At 49.5% G+C, this 23,734-nt stretch overlaps 2 protein-coding genes across 2 annotated transcripts in view; one reads left to right on the top strand and one right to left on the bottom strand.

Annotated features, from left to right (window-relative positions):
• Positions 1-4,906: 4,906 nt before the first annotated feature.
• Positions 4,907-11,167, bottom strand: RBP5 (retinol binding protein 5). The gene is made up of 4 exons (XM_044449788.1): positions 10,807-11,167; positions 9,719-9,897; positions 7,353-7,454; positions 4,907-5,109 (listed from the first exon to the last, which is right to left on the bottom strand). The coding sequence occupies exons 1-4, from the start codon at positions 10,877-10,879 to the stop codon at positions 5,056-5,058; spliced, it is 408 nt and encodes a 135-aa protein (XP_044305723.1). The 5' UTR covers positions 10,880-11,167; the 3' UTR covers positions 4,907-5,055.
• Positions 11,168-13,141: 1,974 nt separating this feature from the next.
• Positions 13,142-23,734, top strand: part of CLSTN3 (calsyntenin 3) — a gene marked incomplete at its 3' end in the record, with an annotated part of 35,940 nt that continues 25,347 nt past the window's right edge. Inside the window, exons 1-3 of the mRNA XM_044449682.1 lie at positions 13,142-13,239; positions 19,672-19,794; positions 23,348-23,543. Of these exons, the coding sequence (XP_044305617.1) occupies positions 13,164-13,239; positions 19,672-19,794; positions 23,348-23,543 (395 nt within the window). The remainder of the gene's footprint in view (positions 13,240-19,671; positions 19,795-23,347; positions 23,544-23,734) is intronic.

The raw sequence follows: 23,734 nt of genomic DNA, 5'->3' as shown, positions 1-23,734 counted from the left end.
GTTTGGGATAATTACCTTGAGCAATACAGATCTAGATATGAAAGGAGATAAGCAACTTGCCAAATTGGGCTTACCTTCTCCTTGCCTGGGTTGCTTAACTTACGTGTGGGCTGATGCTTTGTCAATGGGACTCCTTGAGTCCCCAACTTCTCTAGCATCTAAAAAGTCACCAGGCATTGTCCCACACATTTGTGTATCTTCACAAGTATTAGACATTGGCTTTTAAAGAATGTAAAAGAAACAAACTTGAGTTGCAATTCTTATGAAATTTAATTTTGCAACTTTTTCTGTACTCCATCAGAGTCACAGGTATTGGATACGCTTAGCAGCCACAAAGTTGATTAACATTTGTATTAACGGATAGAAGCAGTTTGAGGTTTTACAAGATGAGAGAGTAAACACAGTGGAAGGAGCCATTTAGTAAATAGATGCACTGTGTAGGTGCACACAAGCACAAGAACATTATTGTTTTGGACAAAAGAGTGGCAGAACGTTTGATGGGCTGGCTAGAATAAAATGTTTGTCCATAAAAGACATTCATTTCAGGGAGGTCATACTAACCTTAGTACCTCCTTTATGAAATACTTAACTTCATCAATAAAACAAACTGGAAAAAATGGAAATTAAGTTTGGGAAAAGATTTTAGTGCACAATCTTCTCTCATTAAACACTAGTGCAATGGATGTATCAATTCCAAAAAAAGGACCAAAGTAAAAGAAGTCCTCAACAACCTTTTATTACAAATGACAAAGTTAAGTGGCACAATTCTGCTTTCAGCAGGCAAAGAAATTAAGTATCCTGGCTGCTGAATGCTAGCTTGCCTCAAACTGTGCACAAACTTTTGGCAGCTAGCCTAAGCAGAGTGTTAAGGGTGAGCTGTTGGAATATTAATCATGTTTCCCATCTAGATTCACTTGGCATCAGCCTTATCATCACCTAAACTTGTAAGGGGAAAGGATTTTCCCAGCTCGGTTTATATACTAGCTGAACCCCAGAGCCCTTTTAGTAATGTTTTGATCCAGATAACTTCCTTGGTGACAAATTGCCCCTCTCCTCTGCCTAGGAAACCAACACTCTTATTCTGAAAGGATTTCACTGTCTGCAACATGAAACTTCCGTCGCCTGCCCTCTTTACTGCCTGCCCCATTTCTCTCTTCTCTCCCAATTTATCCTCTTCTCCATCACCAGCCCACAGGCAAGGACATCCTGACTACATTTGGCTGCAAGATTCTCCTGCTACTTTGATTTTCCTTCTGTGCAAAGACAATTAGACTCTCTTCGCTTCCACAGCTTTAATGGAACGCCTTCTCATCCCAGCATTAACACTGCTATTGTAGCAATGTGTCACCTTGGGAAGATGAAAGATGATCAGTTAATGAATCCTAGGATCTTTTCAACAGTAGGCAGAGCTTTTGTTCTTCCTAAAATAGTCTAGCTGTGTTTGGGCTCAACCTATTCAAATTGCAGGTGGGGACTCAGACTATTCCTCCATCCAAACAGAATTCCCACCAATCTACAAAAACATGTTGATATCAGGGTATCTGTCTAGTTCACCATTCTGTTCACACAATGGTCAAACAGCCACCCACAGGGTCCCACGAGCAGGATATGAGTGCAACAGCACACAATGCCCATTTGCACAGCAACTAGCATACATGGGCACACGGCTGGATACTTGATAGCATCTGTCAGGACTAGAAACCAATGATAGCCTTCTCCTCCAGTAATTTGCCCCATCCTCATTAAAAACCATCCAAATTGGTGCCCTCATGGAAGGGCATTCCATAATTTAACTATGCACTTTGTGAAGTACTTCCATTTATATGTCTGGAAGCTCCTGCCAATCAGCTTCATGAGAGGACCCCCCACACACACACACACCTCCAGTTTCTACCATTATGACAGAAGAAAAATGTCTCATTGTCTACTTTGTCCGCACCATAATTCTGTACACCTGTATCATGTCTCCCCTTGTTTACCTTTTCTCTAAGGTAAAAAAAGTCAGATGTTGTAATAATTTGTCATGAAGGAACTGTTCCAGCACCTTGATCATTTTTATTGCCCCTTTCTGTTTTTGCAACAATACAATATCCTTTCCTAGGTGTGGTTACACCACAGATTTCTGTAAGGACAGGATGCTACTGGAAGTTTTATTTTCAATGTCTTTCCTAATTATGGCTCACATGGAGTTTGCATTTCACAGCAGATGCACACTGGATGGAAATTTTTCATTGAGCATTCCGCCACAATCCCAAGATTTCTCTCTTGGTCCGTCACCACTCATTCAGATCTCTTCATTTTATATTTGAAGTTTTTTTTCCCTCCAGAGTACATTAGTTTACAATTGCTTGCACTGAATCATATTTGCCACTTCAATGTCCATTTTTCCAGTTTGCAGAGATTCCTTTGGAATGCTTCACAATCCCATTTAGCGGCAACTACCCTAAATCATTTGCTGGTATCACCAAACTGCTCACTCAGCTGTTCGAGTGATTTATGACCATCTATGAATTAAGTTGAAATAAGGATTCCTGAAGGACACCTATGTTTGCATCCCTTCACTCAGGGATTTTACCATTCCTACTCTGCTTTCAGCATTTTAAGTTACTGATCCATGAAAGGACCTCCCACTTTCTTATTCCATGGCTGCAAAGGTTGCTCAGGAGTCTTTGATGAGGGAATTTGTTAAAAAAAAGGGCAGTGTTTGTAAGCAATGCCTACTGGATCAACCCATGTGCTTATTGACACTGTAAAAGATTAGTGAGACAGGACTTGCCTTTGTGGAAGACATGTTGTTTTTTTCTCTGCAGGGCCTGTCCTTCTATATGCTTACTAAATTTATCTTTAATAATGCTTTCAACCAATTTACCTGCAGCAAGCATTAAGTAGCTAGTAATTGTCCATATCCTCTCCACCCCCCCCCCCGATCCCTTTTTAAAAAATTGGTATTATATTGGTCATTCTCCAGACCTCTGGTACAGAGGCTGATCTTAATGGATATGTTTATTTATATATAACAGGGTCACCAATTTCATATGTGTTTTAAGTACTCTGGAATGGGTTTGGTGATTCATTAAGTTTCAACTTGTCAAAGGTTGAAAACTTCATGTTTTGTCATTATTTGTGTTAATTCCTCAGACATTATTGCAAAAAACATCTGTTTGGGCACAGGTGTCTTTTCAGTATCCTCTGCTGGGAACAGATGAAAAGAATTTATTCAGCTTTTCCACAATCTCCTTATCTTCCTTTAGCACTCCTTTGCCTCCATTATCATCCACTGCATCTACTTTTTTTCAGAATTGAGATCTGAACACTAAATGAGGAGACTTTGATTATGCACTGTCCACATTACTTCTTGATGGTACCGTGGTATAGCATAGAGAAAAAGAAAACTGTGTTTTATTTCTGCCACCAGAATTACTCCTTGGAAGGCACCAGAAACAATAAAAAGGCCTTTAAAAATACAGTAAGAGTGTGCACCTCCTCAAAGAAAATTCTCGCTCCTCCTGTATCCCCACATTTCTGGACCACCCAGTGATCAGGATACAGACAAGCAATACAAAAGAATGAAATGGAAAAGGAGTGCATAGACTTAGTGACATTATAAAGGTTGACAGTCAATCTCAACAGAAAAATTGCAAGAATAATTGCAAGATACAGAAAGGATCACATTCAAAGCTTTGCTTCAGAACTCATACAAAAGAATGAGGCGATCTGATCCCTCACCATCTTTGAAAATTAACGTGTCGGCTCACAAGGCAGGTCTAAAGGTTTAGCCTCTCATATCTATAGCTGGTTAATCATGCATCATAGCGAAACAACATGACTGAAAATGGTTTGGGAGAATGATAGTGGGAAACAGATTACAGATTGGCACTGGAATACAATCTGGGAAAGGAGCCCGCTTACATCTATTTCAATAGCAGTTAAAGACACACATTTAAGATTAATACAGAGGTGGTATCTGACACCCATGGAACTAAGTCATATTAACACAAATATTTCTGCAAATCACTGGAGAGGTTGCCAGGTCAAAGGTATGTTGTTGCACATGTGGCTTGTGAATGTGTGCAAGTATTTTGACAGCCATGTTCAACTATACTTCTCAAATAAAGAACAGTTCATGGCACCCCATTATTAGCTCTTTTTTCCCATTTCTGCTGACATACAAAAGCAGCTGTAATATAAAGACCTAAATGTACTATTAGTAGCAGTGACAAGAATAGTTCCTGCATGATACTGGAAAATGAAAATAGGATACACTGTGAACAGATGGTTTCTGAAAATTTGGGAAATGGCTCTTGCTGATAAACTAATACAGCATAATGGATTGATCAGAGTGAGGTACAAGCAGGAGTCATTCCTAGAAACACTGTTCCCCTTCATTACATACATTAAGGCTGGGTCTGCAGACCAGCATCTCCCAAGTATGCAGTCCTATTTTTGGCAAGGTGTAATAACTAGCAAGACAAAGAATGGAGAAATGATTTTGTGGTTGTAACAGTGCTAAAAATGCATGGGGGGAGCAGGCACAACTATCCTAAATTATGCACAGAATTATGTAGGACAAGCTGCTTGTCTTGATGTTTATTGTATTTCTGATATTTTTGTTGTTGCCTTGATTTTCTTAAATAAAATATTGTTAAAAAGAAAAAACTCCCATTTTCCCTATTACTAAAAAAAGTAACCAAAAGTGTTGTTTATGAGCAGAGACAAAACCAGAAGGTCATACTGCCATCTAAACAACCGTGAGTAGGGAATGACAAGCACACACCGAACATCTCTTGTAGAAAAGCCTTACTGGGAGGGGGAAGCTGATCCGTAGCACATTCCTTACCTGTGTTGTTACTCAGTGACAAAACCCAGCACAGACAACCATTAACACAAACACATTTACTGAGACAAGTTAGTCATCACATTATTTTAATACAAAAGAGAAGAATGTAGAACAAAGAGTAAAAAGCTGATTGTTTGATTCTGGTCCTGGCTTTGAGCTCTAATGCCTGTTTCATCCAGAAGTTAGCATTTGGCACTAGGCAGATGCTATGCTGGGGATCACTTCACTTTTTGGAAAACCTGGACACAAACCTCATCCTCTGCTGTCATGCGCTAGGAGAAGAGAAAGAGAATATGAGAACAGTATCCACCATTATGCTTGCAACTTGGAGAACATTTTATTTAAGAAAGTGTATATTCCACTTTTCCCAAGCTGTTCATGAAAGTCAAAACAGAAAATAATAATGAAACAGTAAAATATTTCATCAACACTCTCCTGATTTCAGTGGGGAGATCATTCCACAAAGAGGGCATCAGCTATTAGGTGGTATATAAATAAAGTAATAACAATAGGTGCTATAAGGGGACCCTCCTTTACACATGAACAAGTGAACATTAATAGGCCGTAATAAAGTCAGCAAGGCCTTTCCTCAGAACATAAAGACCAGGGTAGTCACTGTGAGAGAAGGTGGTCTTTACGAAAGGTAAAGAGATTGAAGATTGGGGAAGATTTATAGCAAGGCTCAAAGACTTACTCTAGGCATCAGTATATTTTAAGTCTATTTGTTGTGGTTACTTTTGTATACTAGGTGCTGTACAGTCTGAAAAAAATAATTGCTTATGTACTGAAAGACAGAGGGGAAAGAGACTAACAGGATGGCAGTACTACTTTCAGAGCGTTTGATAATCCATTTCCCAGCATGAGTGTGATGGATTTGCTTTGAAAGAGCTGTCTGCCCACATCCTGCAGCAATAATTTTGTTGCCTCAGGAAGAATATACACCCTCTCACCCCATCACCACTGTGTGTATGCAGAACAGCCCACCAGAATATGCGCCAGCACAAGTATTGAAAGAATTTGAAATTCCTCTGTGCACAATTGTAAGGACTCATGTTCATTTCAGTGATACCTGCTCAGAATCCCTTAGGTAAAATCTGTGTCCCTCCCTTAGTGGTACCCTCAGAGCCACGTGTTCTTAAGAATAAAAATTTGTCTGACTTTAGCTTATTTATATAATATAGGAAGAGTAAATTCTGATCAGTAGTGTCATCAGGACAGGACTTTAGATATGGGCTTAGGGGCTCTCTCAGCAGAACAATCAGGAGGGTCCCCAAACATCATACAGCTGGATACTTCTGAGGAAGACCAGTGAATTGAAGTACATCTGGGAATGGAAGCATTTTAGTGATGATAGTGGCATTAAGACAATTCTATCAAATACATGTTTGGAAGTTAATAAACGTGTGCTTCTTTATTATTCCATTATTAGAACCATGGCTTTATTATTCAACGTGAACTTGGTTTAAATGATACAAATCATCATGTGGCAGTGTATTTAGCAAATTATTGAACTTTTAAAGCAGGATGCAAAACATGTGAAGTGCTGGCTGCCACCCCCTAAGCCCTGTCTGGCAGTTCCCCCACCCAACTCTCGGGAAGAGAAAGGGAAGGGAAGGGAAGGGAAGGGAAGGGAAGGGGCTCTGTGATTGCTGGCAAAGAGGCCTCTTTCTTAGAATGCTTCCAAAGTGTTTCCTAGGAAGCAGTGTTCAAGGACCCCTGCTTCTTAGGGTGCTATGGAAATGAAGAAAGGAGAACATGCTCCAGGAACAGATTCTGCTCTAGGTTGCTGCCCTAGAAACCCCATTCCTAGGCTGCCACTCTATACAAGATGGAGAGTCATGCTTCAGGTTTCAGTAAGGTATCTTTCTTCCTTCTCTCAGCATACCATTAGATCCACCTGTCTGCCTACCGACTGCAGTATCTGCAGCTGATCCACCCACCCCTGGAATCTTAGCACCCTTATCCAGCACAGTTGCTCCCCATATGAGCAGATGGCGCTGAGCCCTTCGCAGACAGCGCAGCCGAGGGGGCGGGGGGGGGTGAAATGCCTCCGCAAAGCAGAGAGAGTTGTGCAGGCCCCCACACTAAGGAGCACGACATTAATTTTCCTCCACAAACTGCTTGCCAGTATTGTTGGACTGGTGACTATGGAAACTCGTGCACAGACAGGCACATGTTTTGCTAGCACTAATTCGAAGGTTTTTAAAGAGCATCACACACAGGAATGTGGTGCTTTGATTTAATCCTTCCTTACACTGTGCCCCATGATCTCTGGTCAAACTGCAGGGAAAAGACAATGGGTGGCTCCCACTGAACTCAGCCAAGTCAACTTTTGAACTCTTGGGAAGGATGTTTTTGTCAAGGGGCCATTGCCTTCAGAAAAGGCACACATAACTCATGGGGCCTAGGAGGTGGGGAAGAAGAGCCATTCTGTGTTTCTGAGAACTCCTGCATGCATTTCCTCAAGATTTCCTTGGTGGTAATGGTGGGAAACTGGTTAGGGACCCCTCCTCACCAGATGCAGTTGATCTCCTTCTAGCCAGTGTCTCCAGCCCCGATTCCGTTTCTCTCCTCGTTGTTCGCAGACCAGCTGATCTCCATCCCAAAAGACAGTTGTCTGAAGGAGGTGGGGGGAGAGATAGGCAACATAAGTAACTAAAGGGCAATATGCTTTCAGTCACATATTGAGGCAGAATATAGACGCCAGTGGCTCTAAAACATACCCAGTTAAATCTAGCAGTTATATAGAATTGTAGCCTTAGATACTACATCTCAGAGGGGCTTACTTCTTAGTAGAGAAGTGGAGACACTCTAAGATGGACATGGTCTCCTCTGGTCTCCTCTGGGTCACAAACTCAAAAATCTAACTGCTGTGTACCAATAGCTCACAATTTTGCTTTCTGGAAAGGCCAAATAGAATAGTGTGACTATGGTCCTAAAATTGTGCAAGACCTACTGTTGACAATACGTGACTCCAATTTTAAAACAGGAAGCTTAAATTATATCTACAGCTTCTGCATGGCTCTGAAGTATACAGAGCTGAACTCATTTTAAACAATGTTCCTAAAGCTATTTAGACACCCCGGGGGTGCTTTTGGTTTTATTTTGCACTACAATGGGATATAAAAATCTAACAGAAATAAAAAATGCCTCTCTTTTCTTTGTAAATCACCCTGGGAACCTTTTGGGCTGAAAGGAGATATAAAAATATCACAAACAAGCCACTCCTCTATTGGCCAGAAAACCAAGGGCCACAGAGTTTCCTCTGCCTTTCTAGAAGAGCACTGTGACAAAGGGGAGACCAAGCTGGTCTCATACATCAGCAAGAGTGAAAGCAACTGGAAAAAGGCTACTCCCTCCCTCCCTACCAGAAGGAACAAGAATTAAAGATACACAAGAATTTTGAAGCTAAGAACCTATCCCTGATTTTTGCTTTTTCTCTCCCCCCCGTTTTCCTTTTGTTTCATGTCTTTTACAGTGTACACCCCAGTGTAGGAACTGTCTCAACTGTTTTTGGCCAAAGAGTTGGGTAAAAACTACTGTAAATAAATAATGCATATAGCAGAAGATTTCAAAGATGCATCTCCATGAACATTGGGCATTTTGTTTGCCCAAGACTGTTTTCTTGGACTCAGTTCAACTGTCTTAATTCTATGAGTTTTCTTTACATTATTTGCTAGGTGTTGATGTGGGAGCCACTATGATGTAGTTATTAAAATGCTGGATTGCGTCCAGGAAAAGAAGATCCAAATTCACATTCCCATGCAGCCATGAAACTCAATAATTTTTTTACCTAACCTATTTTCATAGGGTTTTCATAAAATGGGGGAAGGGCTATGTACACCAGCAAGAATTCCTTGGAGGAAAGATGCCATAAGTGAACGATCCATTTAAAGAAAGAGGATGCAGCATACACCCCTGAAGATGTTCTCTGCCCTAAAGCCTCTGCCACTGCTACATTCCTGCCACCAGTGTCTTGCTCACGTCCTCTCCAAGGATCTGCATACATGTTGCCCTTTTCCTGCCACCACTACCAGTAAAGAAAGAGTCATCTGTATCAAGGTGGCTGCAGCTGGGCCCAAACAGAAAGCCACACCACTCAACTGTCTATACGCAAGAACAGGACAGAGCACTGTGGTGCTGACTGAGCCTAACATGAACTCACAGAGATAGATTAAATGATAGTTTTGTCCTCAACACATTGTTCAGGACTCTCTGTTCAAGAAGCAGCATCTGCCTGTCGGGGTAACAACCATACCTAGCTAGAATACACCTGGTTCATTTATGACCACCAAGCTGAATGCTCAGAGCTACGAACGGCAGCCCAGTGGGGCTACAGAAGCTAGCTTTTCTTGCCTGCCTGCATTTGCAAAGAGGCGAAGGACTGCCCGGCATGTGGCAGCACGCAGCACACCAGCAGCCACAAGTTGTGCAGATCTAACATGGAGCCCACTTTCGTAACAAGCAAGCTCCAATTTGCATTAGCAACTCATGTGACTGGGGCAGGCGCAGGGAAGAAACATCAAGAGCAGGGATCCCTGCAGCCCCATGACTGAACATGGCACTACATCTTCTGAAGGCACTCCTAGAAATCCTGGCTCCGGAGAGAGCAGGCCATTCATGACTGGCACACATCAGAGTTTTTCCACAGCCTGCAGATGGGTTTTATCTTTTTTGCTTGTCAGATAGTTAGACTCATAGAATAGTAGAGTTGGAAGGGGCCAGGAAGGCCATCAGGTCCAACCCCTGCAGGACACCAAGTTACATCATCCCAGGCTTTAAATACTGCTGATCCATCACAACTCAGGGCCAAGATCTGACTACCAGGAATAATGCAGACAACAGAGTTCTGCTCTGGAAGCCACACAGTCGGTCTCCTACCTGGCACTTGCGTCCATCCACTGGCCCCAAGTCCTCTTCAAACTCAACTCCCAGGTCAAAGTCCATGTTATAGTTCCGAAGTGAAGTTAATGTGCGGATGGTCATGTGGTCCCCAGTGTGGATGATCTCTTTGTCTGGTTTCAGGAGACAAACCAGTTTCCTCAAAGCGACATTAATGTCTAAGTAGGGTGGCAGAAGAACATTGGTAGGTTTAGGAAGGACAGCATGTACATGCATAGGAAGGTCAGTAAATATGTATTAAACAAGGTTCGTGTTATGCTAAGGTACATACTAAGGAACATTTCCCCCGTCTGGACCTACACTCGGAAAGGAAGAAAAATAAAAACAAGCAATTTCACCAAAAACAATGGTGCCAGATAGTTAATCGTATTCCCTACCTCTCCTGTCCCAGCCCAAGGACAGCCACAATAGTATAATACAGCAATACAGTCAGAATAAACATGCCCACAAAACATGGTTTAAACATGGCTGTTTTGAGAAATATGCCCTTCTTTCTCAACTTGCCCCAGGAAGTGGGTGCTGGCTGAGAGACTGTGTGGCCTGTCAGGAAGTCTCCAAGCGAGGCTCACCTCTGCCAGGCACACCGTAGGGAGCGTTAAAGCCACTCTTTGTCCTCAGGAATATGGGGACAAGTGTCTACCTTGCAAGGCTGTGATCAAGATTAAAAGACAGGTTATGCAGAGCACTTGAAATTGCTATGCCGGTGCTAAGGTGCAATGCCTTAAGATGTTGATGTGAATGCATAGAAAGTGCAAGACAATCTTTTCCAAAAAGAAAGAGAAGAGCGGTGCCAAGGCTCAACGCCGCCCAGAAGCGGCATCCTCTCATTTCTGTCTGCTGCCTTCCGAATCCTGGAAAGTATGCCTGGGCCCGACAGAGCTAAGTTTTTTTGGGCTTAGAAAGCGCTCTGCACATGCTCTAAGCCAGAACTTGAAATTATCGCCTCGCGGTGTAGCAAACCGGGACTCCTTCGTTTGTTCCCCGTTTTCGGGGGCTTAAGCTCGAGCCAGCAATCCTGGCAGGTGCGGGCTAGCGGGGGAGAGCGCCGGCCGGCGAGGCGTGCTTACCTAAGGCTCGGAGATAGTTCTCCATGTTGTCCTGGGAGACAAAGCGGTAGTAGCCGGTGAGGTTGGGAGGCATCAGGCAGCGGGGGCGAGGGACGTGGCCGAGGAAGCGCCGCCGCGGGAGGGAAGCTGCAGAGCGCTGGAAGAGGCGCGCGCCAAGCACTCGGTCGCCGAGGACGGGACGGGACGGGAGCGGCGTAGCGACCTCGCGGTTGCCCAAGCGCTGAAGCTGCTGCTGCCACCGCCGCCCCGCTACCGCAGTTTATATAGCGCCGCGGCGGTCCAAGGCGCCGCCGCCGTAAGAGTCCCCTCGCTCGGCCCCCGGGCTGCGGAGCGCCGCGGGAGGAGCCTCCTCCCCGTTCAGACCGAGATGAGCAAGCCGGAAACGCGCGCCCCGCACGGCCCCGGCGGAGCACTTGGCTTTAAAGTCTTCAGGCGCTTGCTCGTCGCGATGGGAACAGCGCGGGGGGCGGCTTCGGAGGAGCCCTGGCTCGGCGTGGCGCAACGCTTCCGAGGAACAGCGGCTCTCCTCGGGGCTGCATATCCCTGACCGCAGCCGTGTGGGACGGGTCAGGCTTCCCAGCTGCAGAACAAGAACTCTTTCCTGGGATCGCCGTTGGCAGGCTCTCAGCCGGCGCAGAGGGTGGATGAGGCAACCGGGGACTTTTCCCAGGCATGCTTACTCAGAAGCAGCTCTACGCAGTTCGGTGGGATCTATGAGTAAGGCAGGAAGTCTGTGCACGCATCTCGCCCCTTTCCCCAGCGTTGGCACTGCAAGCCCGCTGGAAGCGGAGCTGGCTCTCCGAGTTCCTAAGGCCCGCGCTTGCACGCGCTCCTCTGGGTAATTCAGTGCCCTTCCCTCCGATTCCAGCCGCTCCGCTCCGCACTGGTCGGTAATACCTCTCACATGTCTCAAAGTGGTCCGTGAGACTGCTGATCCCTCCAGATACCTCCTTTCAGTAATCCTTACCGCACACGGGGCAGATAGGCCAATATTGTCTCCATGCTGCCGATGGGACACTGAGCCAACAGCTTGCCTAAAGCCCCTTCGTGAAAGCGCCCTGAAGAGGTGGGCCGAATGTGCCATGGGGGCCGCCATGTGCTGCCCGCCCTTCTGCCTCATGCCAGCTGAGCGCCTTCCCTGGCTGATCCGCGCGGGCACTTGCCCATCGTTTGGTGGCTTCCGACGGGGAAGAAGCCTTCTGGAGGCAGCTCTTTGCGGACAGCCCAGGCAACGCGGGGCTCCACGTGTGCCCCGGCACCCTCCGCAGCAGTCCTGCCTCCTCCATGGGGCAGCCGCCTGCCAGGCTGATCCTGCACCACGGAAACCGTCCCGTCTACGGGCCGGTTCGCACATTCACTTTCCTCGCTTGGCGATGGCAGATAGTGTGGGGTGTCTTGCATTCGCGAGCGATTGCAGAGGGATTTCACGTCCCCTGGCGCTGCATTTTTTTAATTTTTAAGGGGGCACATTATGTGCTTCGCACTTCTTCGGCCAGACACCAGGTGCTGACCAGGGAGCCTGTTGTTCTCTGCGGCACCCTGCGCTCGGCGGCAGCGTGTAATAGCAAGGCGGCAGGTTTGGCTCAGGCCAGCCGGGAAGCCTCCCCGATGTCCCGCTCTGAACTTCCTCGCCCCAGTGTCCCCCGATGGCCCCGAAGCTGGGGAGGAGGGGGAGGAGGCGCGGCGTGAGGGCGCGGGCGCTTTCCTCGGCGGCGCGCCGGGGCCCTCCCCGTCCGCGCAGCCGGTCTCCCTCGACGCCAGCAGGCGGCCCGCGGGCTCGGTAGACGCCGTCCTGAGCTCCCACGAGCGGTGCAGGAGCGGAGGGGCATGCGGGGCGGCGGCGGGGCGAAGAAGGCGCCCTGCGGATCGCCAACTCCGCCGAAGTCGCCCGAAAGTTCGTGTCCCCCCGGCCTCGACGCCCAGCGGCGCGCGCGCGGAAACACGCGCTCCCCCCCGCCCCGGCCTCTCCGAGGACCCCCGGCGCGGCCCCCCCTCCAGCCCTGACCCCTCCCTCTCCTGCAGCACCTGGCGCCGCCGCCGCTTGCATTGGCTGCGAGCGCCCATCAATCAGCGTCGGGCGCTGCTGACATCATGCTGCAGTAGAGGGGCTGGGCCGGGCCGGGCTGGGCTGGGGCAGAGAAGGCAGCGAGGGGACGCGGCTGGCAGCTCCAGCCCTGCCCTGCCCTGCCCTGCCCTGCCCCGCGCAGCGAGCTCTCCAGCAGCCGCCTGCTGCCGCCAGTCGTGCCTCGCCCGGTGCCGCGCCCGGTGCCGCGCCGGAGCGGGTCTCCAGGGAGCGGCGCCAGCCCAGCCCTCCAGCCGGCGGGAGCGCATCCCGGCGGGCTCCCGGGTCCCTCGAGATGGGCCGGCGGCAGCCGCGTGTCTCGCTGCCCCTCCTCCTCCTGCTCCTCTTCTCCGGCGCCCTCGGCAACAAAGGTGAGTGAGCGGAAGCGCAGGAGGAGGGGGCGAGCTGGGGACGTGCCGCCTGATGCACGCCGGCCATCTGGCCGGGTCCGGCGCGCAGCTGCTCCCCCGGCTTCCCATCGCTGCCCCATCCCCGCCGGGGCTGCGGGGGCGGGGATGGCAGTCGGCACGAGCTCCGGCGCCCCCGGCGCCTCCTGCTCCCCGCGGGCTCCCCTCGCTCAGCGGCGGTCTCCCTCCTCGTTCGCCCGCGCTTCTCCTCCCGCCTGCCTTTTCCCCTCCCGCGGGCGGCACCCGCCCAGCCGTGCCCCGAGCCTGGCAGATGCCCGGGCGTGGATCCGAGCGGGACGTGGCTTCGCGGGCGGCCCCTCCGCCCGGCCCCCGCCTCCGCGCAGCGTCCCCGGGCAGCCGCGGGGCTCGCGCTGCCGGCTCTCTCCCTGCCTGCCTCGGTCAGTTACGGGGAGAGCCGGAGCCCGTGGGGGGAGGGAGGGCGAGAGGCGCGGGCGTCCGTGCGGGAGCCGCCGAGCAGGCGGAGCGCCGCGGTCGAGCCGCTTGCACATTCCGAGCACGGCCCGGAGCGCGCACATGCTCGCACCTGGGTGTGCGGTGCAGGTTAGGAGACCCTTGGCGGGAGGCGCCGGCGCTCGGCGAAGTGTGGCGCCGGGCAGAGCCGCCGCCTTGAGGGAGATGCTGGGGAGCGGGCGGAGCGCCTCGCCTCGCCTCGCCTCGCCTCACGGCGCCCTGCAGCAAGCGGCAGAGGCGAGCGTGAGGGAGCCGCCGCTTTCCCTCGCCGCCGCTCTCCTCCCCGAAAAACGGGCTGTGAGAGGGAGGGGAGGCGATGCAGCAGCATTAAGATTCAGCGTGCCTGTTGGGTTTGCAGAGCCCGTGCAACAGCTCTGCTTCCTTCGCGCTCGCCAACACCCGATTCCGAGCACGGGAGACCGCTGACGGCTGGCTGAGGGCAGGCAGCTGCTCCAGCCGTCTGATAAAGAGCCTCTTTCTCGAGCGATCGCCAAGGGCTCTTCAAGTGGCTGGCAGAAACAGGGAAGGATTTATTCCTCCACCATCCTCTTGTTGCCCCAGCAACAGGGGTACCCTGCATTGCAACAAACCCCCTGTTCATGCCCAAAATACGGGCTGGCAGTGGGGGTCGGGGTGGGGGCAGGGCTTTGCCTTACAGGTTGCATGAGAGGGGCAGAGCACACAAACGAGGCAAGGTGTACAAACTACATACTTCAACCAGAAGCAGGAGATTGGTGGGGGCGGGGCAGAATTTTAAAAATGTCAACCCTGAAATCGAACCCTGGTGTGGTAGATATTCAGACCCGCACAGACCTCCTGCCCCGTGACCCAAGCTGTCATACCGCACACTCCGTATCTCAGCTTTTGCACGTCTTCTGTCCTTCAGACCTGACTCGCATCTCTTTCTATTCCATTTGTGGACTGACTGCAAAAATCTGCCAATACTCCATAGCCCCAAACTGCAACCTTTCAGCCATATTTTCCACTCTACTGTGTCCTTCCGTGTATAGCGCTGAGCATCCGCAGGTGCATAAGAAGAGGTGCCGTGATGGATCAGACCACTGAGGCCAGCATGTGGCTTCCAGCAATGGCAGACCGGATGCCCCGGAGGGACACGAGAGAGCACGGAAACGATGGCCCTGCCCCTGTCTTTGTCCCCAGCTGGTTCCCAAAGGCGTGCTGTCAGCTCTCCATGTCAGCAGCTCTTCATGCAGTAGCCTTACCCTCTGAGGTTTGCCTACGGCTTTTTGAAAGCGGTGACAGCTAGTGGCCACCACCATATTTGTGGCAGAGGATTTCATAAAACGACGTATTCTGGGAGGAAGGACTTCTTTTCTCTATCCTGCTGATTGGTTTCACGAGGTGATGGCAAGTCCTCATGCTACAAGTATATGAGAGAGAGAGAGAGAGAGAGAGAGAGAGAGAGAGAGAGAGAGAGAGCACTTCTGTCCATCATCTCTATGCTGTCCGAGAGCCTTCTGGAACGGGTGTAATTTAGCAGCACTGGCAGCCAGCACCCCACGAGAGTTGCATGGGGGAAAGGGGGCCAAGGCCGTGTGTACAGCTGGACTACACCTGGGTGCAGGCACCGTTGGGTTCACTGGTGCGTCCACATGGGAGCTGTGCATGTGACTGCTGCCGATTCTATGATTCTAGCTGCACTTTTTGAGCTTCGGTAGTCACAATCTCTTCCGGGGACTCCAGGCACGCAGCCTTGCTGGCTTGTTTAGTCACAAGCTCAGGGACACCAGGACTGGCATGTTGGTCTCTGGGGTGAGAAATCCCCAGTCCTTCCCACCAATCAGTAATCCATCAGGCGGATCACCGGCATAAGCCTAGAGGAGGCCCTGAGGCAGGGCCTGGGGGACATTCAGACCAAGGTGCTGATAGCCTCCTCTCTATGGCCATTCTGGAAGCCTCCATGAGTGTGGTAAGGTTGCTCCATTGTGAATGGAAGGAGCCTCATCTCTGTGGAGGCTAAGCTTGGAGAGCTGGGGTTGTAACTAGGCCATTGTGATCTAATCCCAGAGACCCAATTTATCAGAGATTGGTTGGTGGGGAGGGAGTGTTACTTTATAATGGCTTCCCCTCCTTGCTTTTCCTCTACCCCCAACCCTCTGTTTTCCCTGCCCTGGAGGTTGAGTGATAAAGATTAATTTGCTATTTCTGGGCCTGTGACATTTTTCGGAGCCTCCTGCTGGCTGCTGCCTCCGTGTTGAGCTTGGACTGGCTCCAGCCAACAAGATTAGCACTTCAGGCAATGAGGAGGGGCCGTATGGCACATGCTAGGTTGGAGCAAGCCATACTGAGCTGGGACAGATGCGTCCGAGACCAGAATTGTGGGTATTCCTGGGCCGTGTGCATTAGGCACTTTCCTTGGCTTCTTTCCTTAATCTGTGATCCTCCTTTGCATCTCAAATGTAGCCTGAGACCGAGTTGTTGCATTTGCTTACATTCCCCCCTTGTTACTTTTGCCTCTTCTTCTGTTGGGTCTTCCACTATGGAAGGTGAGATGGAAGACATTTCAGGGAATGACTTACTGTTTGGTTGTAGGTTGTATCCATTGTAGGTTGTATCCATGGTTAATTTAATTCAAGTCCCATTCATTTCAATGGATCTACATAAAATAGAGTTATCATCAGATACAACCCTATAAAGAAAAAATGCAACCCAGTGCTGTTGAGATGAATTGCATGAAAGATGTTTTCAATGCAGGTAGGATGTGTTCTTTATATCACTCCCCAGATTTGCGTTCTATAGTTCCTTAAACATTTCATCTGAAGGCAAGGTTAAAATTTCCTGGTTTTCAAGTTATGGGATTTAAAATTTGGTAAAATGCATTGACCTTTGTTATTTTTATCAGATTTTATTGCTCATCGTATGATACTGCTTGTATTATTTTATGTTGTGAGGCAGTTTGAATTCCTTTCTGAGCAGGATGGTGCATTCAGGGCCAGACTGAGGATAAATAGAAACAGTCAGTTTTGTAGTGTTGCCAAGTTGTGTGACTTGTGCAGAATTGTCAAACCTAGCAAAGTAAAACTGTGTTGTGCTGATCTGTATGTAGAGCAAATGAGATCAATGTGTGCATTTAAAAAGAAACATACTTTAAAGCTAATTGATGGAAGTTTGCGGTGGGGGTTAAGGACACTGGGGTTTGGTGGGGGATTGCCCTAGTTCACTGCAGCGAATGTATTTGACAAAGATGGCACCAAAATGACACCACCCGTGCCTGAGGCCAACTTTTAGTGCTGAAAATGAAATGAAATATATGGAACTTTTGATGCTGCCTAGATTCTGAGTTGGTTCGGTCATTTGCCTGGTCAAATACTGTCCAATAATGGTGAAACCTTTTTAAAAGATTTGATGCTATGACAGAAACAGAGAATCACCAATACATTTATTTTTAACTTATTGTTGTAAGCCGCCCCGAGGCTTCGGCGAATGGGGCGGCATAAAAATGTTTTAATAAATAAAATAAATAAATTTTATACTTGCACTAATCAGGATGACAACAACAACCTGCCCACAAATTAGATAACTGCTACTGTGGAACAGTACAATGCAGTTTAAGGAAAATGTCGCAATTAAGAGTGCAGCCCTAAAGGGTGCCTGAAGGAACGGATGGGGATGCACGGGAGGAGCACCATTGGTGGGGCTTCTGTTGCCATGGAGGCGACCACTCAGCAGCTGGGAGCTGGGTGGTTGGACAGCTCCCGCCAGCACTGTTCCGGCTGCGGCTGCAGGCAGGAGGGCCAGCAACAGGGTGCTCCCCTCTCCGTTCATCCTCGCCACAGCCCCGTGAAGTAGGCCGAGCTGAGCGTGAGTGACAGGCTCAGCGGGCCCCTAGCGAGCTAAACTAGGGGTGTTTCCAGACAGGCATTGTTGGGAAAGGCACATCCGTCTGCCCCAGCTGTTCTGAGGTGCTCCAAAAGCATCAGCCGCCTTGGCACAAGCCTGCTTCTCCCACCTGGGCTCGGGGGCATTGCCCTGACCAGAGGCTTTAGGACTTACTTCCTTGGCCAGCCCTTGGCATAAAGGCAGCAGCCCACTCATTCAACACCCCCCCCCCACACACACACCTTTCTGTTCTGTGCCATACGTAGCTATAGTGCCCGCAGCCGAGGTGGCAGATTTTGCTTTCCAGGTGGTTTGACTAGGAAGGAGGTTTGTGTGCAGTAGACTGGAAACCTCCATGGTGATATGACCTCTACTATAATTTTCACAGCATTTGCATAATTCTCTCCGGGGCCAAGCAAGCGGCCAAAAAAATCCTAATTTATCTATTGGCTTTCCCCTTCCTGTGTGAGAGTGATTTATTTCACTGTTACTTTGCTAATGCTGTTGAAATTTAAATCCTAGTAATTCTAAATTTGCAGGTATATTTAGTATACATATAGACTGTGTGGATTCCAGATGCAGGGATGTCAATTGAACTGGGGGAGGCAGGCCATCCCACTCCCTCCTTCCTGTGGCAGCCCCCTTCCATCCCTCTCAAAATGTCATGCAAAAAGGTGAAGGGACCCTGTTGTATGGAATAAACCATGGTGGCGGGGGGGGGGGTAGGGAGATTTCTGAAAATCAGGCCCCTTCCATGAGCAGAGCCCTTTGGTCCATGGATAGCAAATCCTGGATTCAACCTACATGTACTTGCCAGATTGTGTCAATGGCTTATGCCCTGGGTATTCTAAGTACCTAAGTCTAAGTGATGACCCAGCTCCTGGATGAGTCTTTTTAGTGTGTGTGTGTGTGTGTGTGTGTGTGTGTGTGTGTGTGAGTGTGTGTGTGTGTGTGTGTGTGTGTGTGTGTTGGGGGATGGGGTCCAGATCATGATCTTCCACATGCAACCCTCCTGTACTTTCTCATAAGCTTGTTCCATTTTTTTGTTTCCACAAAAAATCTTCTAAGGAGGCAAAAGTAGAATAGCTGTTCAATGTATTTAAGGGGTGGTAGTAGAAGTCATCTGTCTGGAAGCACCCTTGGTTCTCCTTGACCAAGGCTGGCACTATACTGTCTGAGATGATGGTGAGGCGTTTGTGGCTCTCCAGATGTTTTGGCCTCCCATTCCCATCAACCTAGCCAACGTATCCAATGTTGAGGAGTGACTGAAGTGGTTGGCCAAAGTGTCTGGACCAGAAACACAGAAACAGAGCGAGTCAGAAGGTGCCTCCTGGGCCATCTAGTCTGACCCCTGGCTCTAGCTGGCTCCGCTCATGACATGCCCACCCCAAGAAGTCTTAGACTTTGACACTTATGACAGTTTACGTTTGGCTACCTTGAGTAACATTTTCTTGGTAGTAAGTCAGGGTACACATCAAAATGATCAGACAATCAGTGCGCGTCCTGTTTGGAGAAGCTTGCAGTCTGCAGGGAGCCAGTGGGAGCAGACTGGCTGTGCAACCAGCTAAGCCCCAACCAGTGCAGGGCACGCTCCTGTGAGATGTAAAAGGCAAGCTGCCCCCTCCATGGTGCATTCTTGAAGTACTGGGCAGTGTTTGACCAGTCAATTGTCCAGAATGCCAACCCTAATCCCGATTCCCCAGCTGAACTAAAGCTGCTCTTGTGTTAATTGCATCATGTTTATATGCCTTTGATGTCAAATGGTTGTGTATCTGAATCCCATCCATGTTTACTCAGATGAAAGCTCCACTGCTCTTGGTGTGATATGCTGCCTGTTAATTGCACACAGGATCATAACCATCCTCATTACTGACCTTAGCCGGCTTGGCTTGGCGGGAACACTTGGCCTTTCTCAACGGTTTGCTTTGTTCTTGCAAATGGTAGCAATGTATCCTGAGGAAAAGTACAGAAGATGCAGTTCTGTCAGTAAGGTGTGGGGAGGGAGAAAGTGAATGTCAACCAGTACAGAGATGTGGCTGATCTTAATCCTGTTTACCACCCTTTTTATACCCCAAATTCTCTCAGCCAACAAGCACAAGCCTTGGATTGAGGCTGAGTATCAGGGCATCGTCATGGAGAACGACAACACAGTCCTGCTAAATCCCCCACTCTTTGCTCTGGACAAGGACACTCCACTGCGCTACGCAGGTATGTGGAAGCAACCGAGAGTGGCTGGGAGGGGGGAGAGGAGCAGAACCACCCCCTTTTAGACCTTATTTCTGCGCAGCCTTGTTCTGATCCATGCCCAAGTCTGTAATGAGAAACTGGGGGTGATAATACTGAAGGCATGCTGGGGGAGTGTGGGAACTGGGATGCCACTAACATGGTATGTTTACTTTAGAATGATTCGATTTAATTTAGACGATTAGTCTAAAATGAAATTGTACTGCATTTTTTTTAAATTGTGCAAATGGCCCTTCTTGCCCGCCCATTAATTGGCCAGAAGGCAGAAGCAGGTTTGTTTCATGCTGAGAAACTGGGTATTAAGCTGCTAGTTGTTTTTCCTTTTATTTTGCAAGGGGCTACTGTGGTGGAGCTGGGGCTGGCAGGAATGCAGCACTGAAACCCCTTTCTTACTGGGGATGCTGCCACCCCACTCCTTGGGCTCCCCTGTTCTTTCTGAGTCTCACTGCAACCCTTGCCATAGCTGGGAGGAAAGGAATTGTCCCAGCTAGCACATAGTCTTCCTTGTTACACAGCAAATCCTTTTGGGGTGGCTTGGTCTTGAACGAGCCAGTAAAACCCATGAGCTTTATGAAAGAGCTGCTCTTGGCACAGATAAAACTGCTAGAGCTGGTCTGTTGACATGGATGGACACAAGTGGCCAGAATTTTTATACTTTCCTTGTGGGCGGGTGGAGAGACTATGGAGACTATCATGATGCGTTCCTGTATTGCAGAACTGGCCACTACACCCATGGCTTCGATGTGAAGCCAGTAAGTGGTTCTTGTGTGGGTCTTTGCTTAGTAACATGCAAAAGGCCCCAGTGCAGACAGAGATCTGTTTGAGGAGAGGGGACTGGCTCCATTGTCCCCACAGTGTTCCCAGGCTGGACCCCTCCTCTTGTGGCTGCTGTTCATAAAGAACCAAGGAGACAAGGGCCAGTCACATGTTAACATCATGCCAAGGATGTCCCTAAAGACTCCAGAGTGTGAGGCTGTGATCTAGTCTACTACCTGTCTGTAGCAATGCAGTAAAGCACATACCAGGCAGGTTTACACATAATGAAACCCCAGCTCATCACGACAGGTTACCACGAAGAGCCAGGCATCCACAAGGAGCCCAGCAGATGATTTGGCCCATCAGGGTTGCTCTGCTTTCCTCCCTCCCTGCAGCTCCTTCCCTTCTCTTTCCACCAGATGTTATCTCAGGGGACTCTGCAGGGAGGAATGAGGTCCCTCTCTTTGACAGCTGTGGTTGTGAGCTGTCAAAGAGTATCCACTATGCAAACAGGACTCATGCCCTGAAGTGAAGCCAGCCAGTTGTCTGGAGCGGAGCGGGAACCCTGCCAGGAGACCTCAGGTGCTGCTGCCTCCTTCTCGGGGCAGCCTTGCAGAGAGGTCAGCAGCTCCCAGCTCCCGCCTGGAAGTAAGCCACAGGAGCAGCCCATGAGCTCCGTGGGGTCCCCCAGGAATGGCGAGCCACCAAGTCTCCTGGCTGCCGCCAGAGCAGCCTCGACCCAGGCAGGCGTGGGAGTGGGGCAACGGGCTCAGTGGCCTCTCCCTGTTCCCAGGGCAGCCCCAATGTGTGCCTGGCCCTACTCCTGCCGGGGACGAAGCCACTGAGGGGCATGTGCCACGGGCTCGGTGGAATGCTCTGGGAACAGGCATCCCCAGGGAGACCACTGCTGCCCTTCTGCTTCCTTCTGCCCAGACTTCTTCCTGGGAGGGAGTAGGGAGGGGTCACGGGCTCAGTGGGAGCGCTTCCCGCCTGGGGCATCCCTGCCAAGCCCCCACGGCTCTATTCCCCACTCCTGCCGGGGAGTAAGCTGGGCAGGCAGGAGCCAGGAGGGGGGGGGGCATTGTCTTGGCAGGGCTGCTCGGAGAATGGAGGTGCCCCACCTAGCTGATCCCCAGCCCCCAGCTCCTGCCCTAGAGTAGCTCTCTGGGGCAGGAGAGGGGGCAGGCCTCTGGCAGCAGTGCCAAACTGGGGCTGCCCTCCGGAGTGCTCCCCGGGTAGCTGCTTTGCAGGGGTAGCAAAGGCCGCGCTTGCCAAACAGCTCACTCGTTGCAGTGTTTTCCCCACAACAGGTTGTGTTGCCTGACCATAGATGACACAACAAGCAGTAGTGCTAGGAAGACATCCTAGAGCAGGCTGTTGCTTTTATCGTGGTTCTCAGCCCCAATAAGTCATAGTCGTAAATGACCACAACTGGGTTCAGACAACACCACACACAATCCATGATAATAATCAACTTTTGCTGGTTGAGTTGTTGTAAATTTATTTATATCTCACCTATTCCCAAAATGGGGACTCTAGGCAGCTCACAATGCAATTAAAATATTCCAAACAATACAAAAGTTAAAAACATGATTAAATCAGCCACATATTAAAAATAAATTACTCCTAGCTTAAAAACACAGTGAAAATATAAGCTGTAAAGTTAACCCAATGTCAACTCACAGGCCATTCCCAAATGCCTGCTGGAATAAAAATGATGTAACTTGCTTGTGGAACCATAACACCCCAGTCTCCCCAGGAAAGGCTTGTTGGAAGTACCAAGTCCCTCAGTGCTTGCAGAAGCATGGCTCTTCACATGTGGGAGAAAAACAAGGTTGGGAAATATGGTGCTAATTCATGCACAGAGGTCACTATATGATCTTCCTCTGTCCCAGCAATAAATCATCAACAGATATATGTTATAAGTGGCACTGGGGGAAAGTCATGTGCCAGTGACCCATTCATGTGGCAAATTGCTCTTCACAAGCAGATTGCTACACAAAGCGGTTGTCTTGTGGATGCAATTTCAAATGAAATTTGTGTGGCGGCCATTTTGTGCTCTGCGGTCCACTCTGGCAGGAACCAGAGCATGTTGAGAGACTGGGCAATCCTAGGGTGTTTTGGTGTTTGAGGCGGAAAAGCCATGCGGTGCTCGCCCACAGAAGTGGAGCGCAGTCTGCTGAGAAACGACCCTGCGCCAGCTTCTCTGGAGAGGAATTCCTCGCAAGGATTGCGACTCATGTCCAAGGGGAGAACTTTCCCCTGGAGCCTGGTCATGTGTGGGTCACAGCGGTTCAGCTCTGTTCTCCTGCTGGTCAGGGTGAGGCATTTATCTCAGGTGGGGGGCATCCTGCTCAACATCTTTGATGCTCCCTTCTGTTGCGGGGCAGAGCGATGCAAGTGGCCTCAGCACCTCAGCTCGACTGCTGCCTCGTGTGTGCTGAAGGACACGCTCCCTCACCAGCCTCGGAGTGGGAGGGAACTGCCAGTCCACTCGGCTCCTGCGCAGGGACTAGGACGGTGGCTCCATTCGGTCCTTTGCGAAGTGTCTTGAGCTGACCCGGGGCAGATCGCACAGTCTTCCACGTGGCTGTTCGAATGGCATTGAGAATGCACTGCCTGAGACAGCTGCCACGCTTCACCTCTTGCCAACGTGGAGCAGGGCTGGCTGACAGGAAAGGGAAATGCTTGCTTTCTGTATTACCCTGTTCTCCGTATTCCTCTTTTTCCCTCTTTCTGCTTCTTACCTCTGGGGAACCAGGTGAAATATGTGGATTCCGGATCCATGGGGCAGGGGTGCCTTTTGAAGCAGTGATCCTGGACAAAGCAACAGGGGAGGGACTGATCCGGGCCAAAGAGCCAGTGGACTGTGAGGCTCACAAGGAGCATACTTTCACCATCCAGGCCTATGACTGTGGTGAAGGACCAGATGGTGCCAACACCAAGAAGTCCCACAAGTAAGACTGAGGATTTACTGGATTCAGAGTGCTGCTCTTATTTTTCCCTTAACCTGTTTAGAAAGCCGTACGAGACGGTGTCCTGCACTGAGCCCTGCAAATGATTCTTCCTTTAGGAATGGTGCTATACCTTGGATTGTTGTTGGATGCAAGGCAGACAGTGCCTAAACTATAGCATCCCTTTACTGATG

The sequence above is a fragment of the Varanus komodoensis genome, unplaced genomic scaffold, assembly GCF_004798865.1.
Source record: "Varanus komodoensis strain SLA01 unplaced genomic scaffold, ASM479886v1 scaffold60, whole genome shotgun sequence".
Lineage (NCBI taxonomy): Eukaryota > Metazoa > Chordata > Lepidosauria > Squamata > Varanidae > Varanus > Varanus komodoensis.
Note: the sequence above shows the minus strand (reverse complement) of the source record. Positions and strands in the feature narration are given on the sequence as shown.